The sequence below is a fragment of the Triticum urartu genome, chromosome 1A (assembly GCF_056163025.1).
Source record: "Triticum urartu cultivar PI428250 chromosome 1A, HENAU_Tu73, whole genome shotgun sequence".
Classification (NCBI taxonomy): domain Eukaryota; kingdom Viridiplantae; phylum Streptophyta; class Magnoliopsida; order Poales; family Poaceae; genus Triticum; species Triticum urartu.
Genome location: NC_141873.1, coordinates 50,521,880 through 50,525,644, shown reverse-complemented (window position 1 = coordinate 50,525,644; position 3,765 = coordinate 50,521,880). Strand labels below are relative to the sequence as shown.

The 3,765-nt window shown below is 46.1% G+C and overlaps 1 protein-coding gene across 1 annotated transcript; it reads right to left on the bottom strand.

Annotated features, from left to right (window-relative positions):
* Nucleotides 1-256: 256 nt before the first annotated feature.
* LOC147989907 (uncharacterized) lies at nt 257-1,336 on the bottom strand. Its single transcript, XM_087518511.1, has 3 exons — nt 887-1,336; nt 696-768; nt 257-591 (listed from the first exon to the last, which is right to left on the bottom strand). The coding sequence occupies exons 1-3, from the start codon at nt 1,120-1,122 to the stop codon at nt 586-588; spliced, it is 315 nt and encodes a 104-aa protein (XP_087374637.1). The 5' UTR covers nt 1,123-1,336; the 3' UTR covers nt 257-585.
* Between the last annotated feature and the right edge of the window lie 2,429 nt (nt 1,337-3,765).

Genomic DNA, 3,765 nt, shown 5'->3' with positions numbered 1-3,765 from the left:
ATTTGGCAAAATGTGCGGCAATCCAAGGCATAGAACTAAACAACCCCTTAATTTTCTTCTCTCTTACTGTAATAGGTGCTATTTTAACTGGTTGCTTATGGCACCTTGTGTTCGAATTTATGCTATATTTAGTTAATGTTTTCCAAAAGCACAATTAATCTTCTCCACTTGACAGAAATTTAGCAGAAAATGCATAGAATAGAAGACATAAGAATACAATTTTATTTCTCGAACGAACTCAGAAGAGATTCACACGATCATTTCTTATGCTAAGCGACACACACAATCCAAGATATATACAGAGATACTTGAAGATCGACATACTCAAGCACCCTGCGCACTGTACTATACCACACTGCTACCTCTCCGACTGGCACTGGTTACTGATAGAGGGTACAATAATATGGAAGTACAACCAGAAATTCCCCTTAATTACTGATAGTCCGATACTACAACACAAAGTTAAAAGGCGCCTAATATATTTTCCCTGAGACGAAAAGGGGAGCTCCTTCTCCAATTTCCACTGGGCACTGGACATGCAACCATCCACCACGCTGAGCACCGTACGTGAAGGTCCAGGTAGTACTAGAGCTGAGAAACAATTAGTGAGGCAAAGGTCAAGATCAGCACTTCACATTGCGTTCTGAAATCAGCGAGAACAAGGAGCAGGGTGGGGCAAACTCGACGTTAGTTACCTCGGATCGAGACTCCCGCGTATCTCGTATCCCCTCCAGGGTCGTGATAAGGTACTTCATGGCGAAACCGAGGCTGCAGATCGATTGTAATCTTAGCTAGAAATTTACTGAACCAAGAAAAATCACACGAAGAGAAAGAGAGAGAGAGAGGACACACACACACACACACACACAGAGAGAGAGAGACGTACGGCTCGTCATCGTCACAGTCGAGGTTGAAGCGGCGGTCGCCGCCTCCGTTCTCGTCAACGTAGTGCGCTGAGATCGTGGTCTTCTCCCCCGGCGGTGAGCCCGCGGCCGGGTACTGGACGGTCATGGTCACAATCTTCCCGACTTTATTCTCTCCGGACAGATCAGCAGTCACAAGGCCAGTGAGGAGCAGGAAGGAAAAGACGGAGAGGAGGGTCAGGTGGTAGGGGCGAGCCATCTTTCTTCTCTCTTGCCAGACTAGGGACTGAGGAGTGAGCGAGCTTGCACAGAAGAACCTACTGCTTGCTACTTGGCCGGCCAAGCAAGCGAGAGAAGCTCATGCATATATGGACAGGTAAGAGCAGGACTGAGTGCTCAGTGCTGCTGTTGCCAGTATGGTTTTAGGCAGTCCTCCAAAAAAGCAGCGCCAAGCAGCGTTGATACCCCTAAGTGCAGAGCTGAGCTCTTGTTACTGCGCGTGACTTTGTATGACCAACCACGCATTGTGCACCACTCAACCGTCAAAGAAATACCACCGGTGTGAGTGTGTGCCCAAAAAGAAGCAGCAAGAGCAGAGTGTGTACGGGTGCTCATCTTGATTCAGGAATAACTGAAATAATTAAAAAAACTTAACGGCACAATTATGTTAGAGTTGACTTACAATGCTTCAGTACAGGTGCACTACTGGAATTTTCGTATACGCCGGGTGTTGGCGTCTTCGCCGAGAGCCAAAACACGGGCACTCGACAAAGTAAAGAACGCCGAGAGTCGCACTCGGCAAAGGGAGTAAGTCGGCAAACACACGACAATGCCGACAGTATTGCTCGGCAAATAGGCTATACTGGGCAAAGGCACTATTTGCCGAGGGCCATCCGGCCACACACGGCATAGTTTTGCCACGTGGCACATTTGGCGGCGACTAACGACACGATTACGGTTGCAACTCTTTGCCGAGAGTGGCGCTCGGCAAAAATTTAGTCCCACCTCGCTTGCCGACTAGCAAAATGACCTGTTTAAATAGTTCAATAGTGCAACCGCAACAAGCTTCAGTCTTCTCTCATTACTAAGAGTCCATACAGTCACTATGAATCTCCTAGTGGATGTTACCTGAGAGTGGCTCTCGGTAAAGAGCAGTTACCGAGAGTGGCTCTCGGTAAAGATAAGGCCACCATCAAAGTTTAGTCCCAGCTCGCCTACAGACAAGCAACAAGACATGTTTAAATATAAATAGTGGGATAGTCCAGATGCTTTAAGCTTCGGTATTCATTACACTCTTGTTAAGGAGATGGACTATTTGTGATGTTGATGGTATGATTGCTCGGGATCTGACACGGTGTCATCACAGGGCCTCTGTAGGGTGTGGTAAAAGTTTGGACGTGTTTCGAGTAAGCCTCCCCTGAGGTCGCTTGTAAACCGCACCGTCTCCGAGCTAGTATCTAGGTATCTAGAGGGAACGTGTCCGGTTTGTGCAGGAAGTGCTGGTCCTGTTGCTCCGTTGGCCTCGAAACTTCTCATGCTCTAAGAGGGGGCAACCTCATGGCACGTGCCACGGCCTCGCATTTTTCGAGGACGCGCGCAATATTCGAGAAATTTATTGCTCTGCTGGGGTTTCATTGCCGGGAATTGCAGATCAGCAAGGTGGCACATGAAATCATGTCGGGTAGCGGCATGGGGAATCATTTGTGATGTCCTTGTGGCATGCCTACTCCTTGCACAGACGAGGGAGGGGCATGCCCTGCCACCGGGTTACCAAAAGTATCTCGGTGTTATTCTTGATGCAACCGTTGAAATCCTCGGAAAATCGTACGATGGTAGGATTGCTCGAGATCTAGCACGGTGTCATCATAGGGCCTCTGTAGGGTGTGGTAAAAGTTTGGACGCGTTTCGAGTAAGCCTCTCTTGAGGCCGCTTGTAAACTGCATCATCTCCAAACTAGTATTTAGGTATCGAGAGGAAACGTGTTTGGTTTGTGCAGGAAGCTCATGTATATAGGGACAGGTAAGAGCAGGGCTGAGTGCTCAGTGCTGCTGTTGTCAGTATGGCTTTAGGGGCTAAATCACCATTGATGAACTTCATATTCAAACTAGGGGCATGACGCAAAAGCCCTCTCACGTCACGTGGTGCACGCCATGCATCTGCTACCCCTCGGTGCAGAGCTGAGCTGATACCGATAAAAGACGGTGGTACCCCTCGGTGCAGAGCTGAGGTCTTGTTACTGCGCGTGACTTTTTTTTTGTGGGGTACTGTGCGTGACTTTCTATGGCCAGCCACGCATTGTGCGCTACTCAACCGCCAAACAAATACCAGCGGTGTGAGCGTGTGCCCAAAAAGAGGCAGCAACAACAGAGTGTGTACGGGTGCTCATCTTGATTCAAGAATAACAGAAATAATTTTAAAAAATTAACAGCACAATTATGTTAGAGTTGAATTCCAATATGCTTCAGTACAGGTGGGAGATGTTCAAAGTTCTAGATTTGTTCAGTCACTGAGATTCAAACGCAAATTTTCACACTTCAAACACAAACATATATAGGCAACATGTCCATTTCACTTTCCTTCTCAATCTATCTCCATTGGATGTTTTCGGCAAACATGTCAACCCAACGATATACACATTTTCAAACGGTTCTTGCCATACATCTAAGATCAACCCATTTTTGCAACACACCATAAGTAAACATTTATATACTATACTATTACAAAAAATGATCTGTCCATCATAATTAAATATTTAACACAATATCACCTTTGTTTTTATATACTCTGCATATTAACTTTGTCGAAGAAAATATTTGTGAACTTTAATCAAATTTATAGGAAAATTTATTAACATCGCCAATACCAAAATTTGACCATTAGATTCATCATTGCTTTACCTAAA

Bases quoted from the DNA above. Each gene is read 5' to 3' on its own strand.
- LOC147989907 (XM_087518511.1), bottom strand. From the start codon at position 1,122: ATGGCTCGCCCCTACCACCTGACCCTCCTCTCCGTCTTTTCCTTCCTG. The intron at 769-886 runs GTACGTCTCTCT...ATCGATCTGCAG, and splicing joins GACTGTGACGATGACGAGCC to CCTCGGTTTCGCCATGAAGT.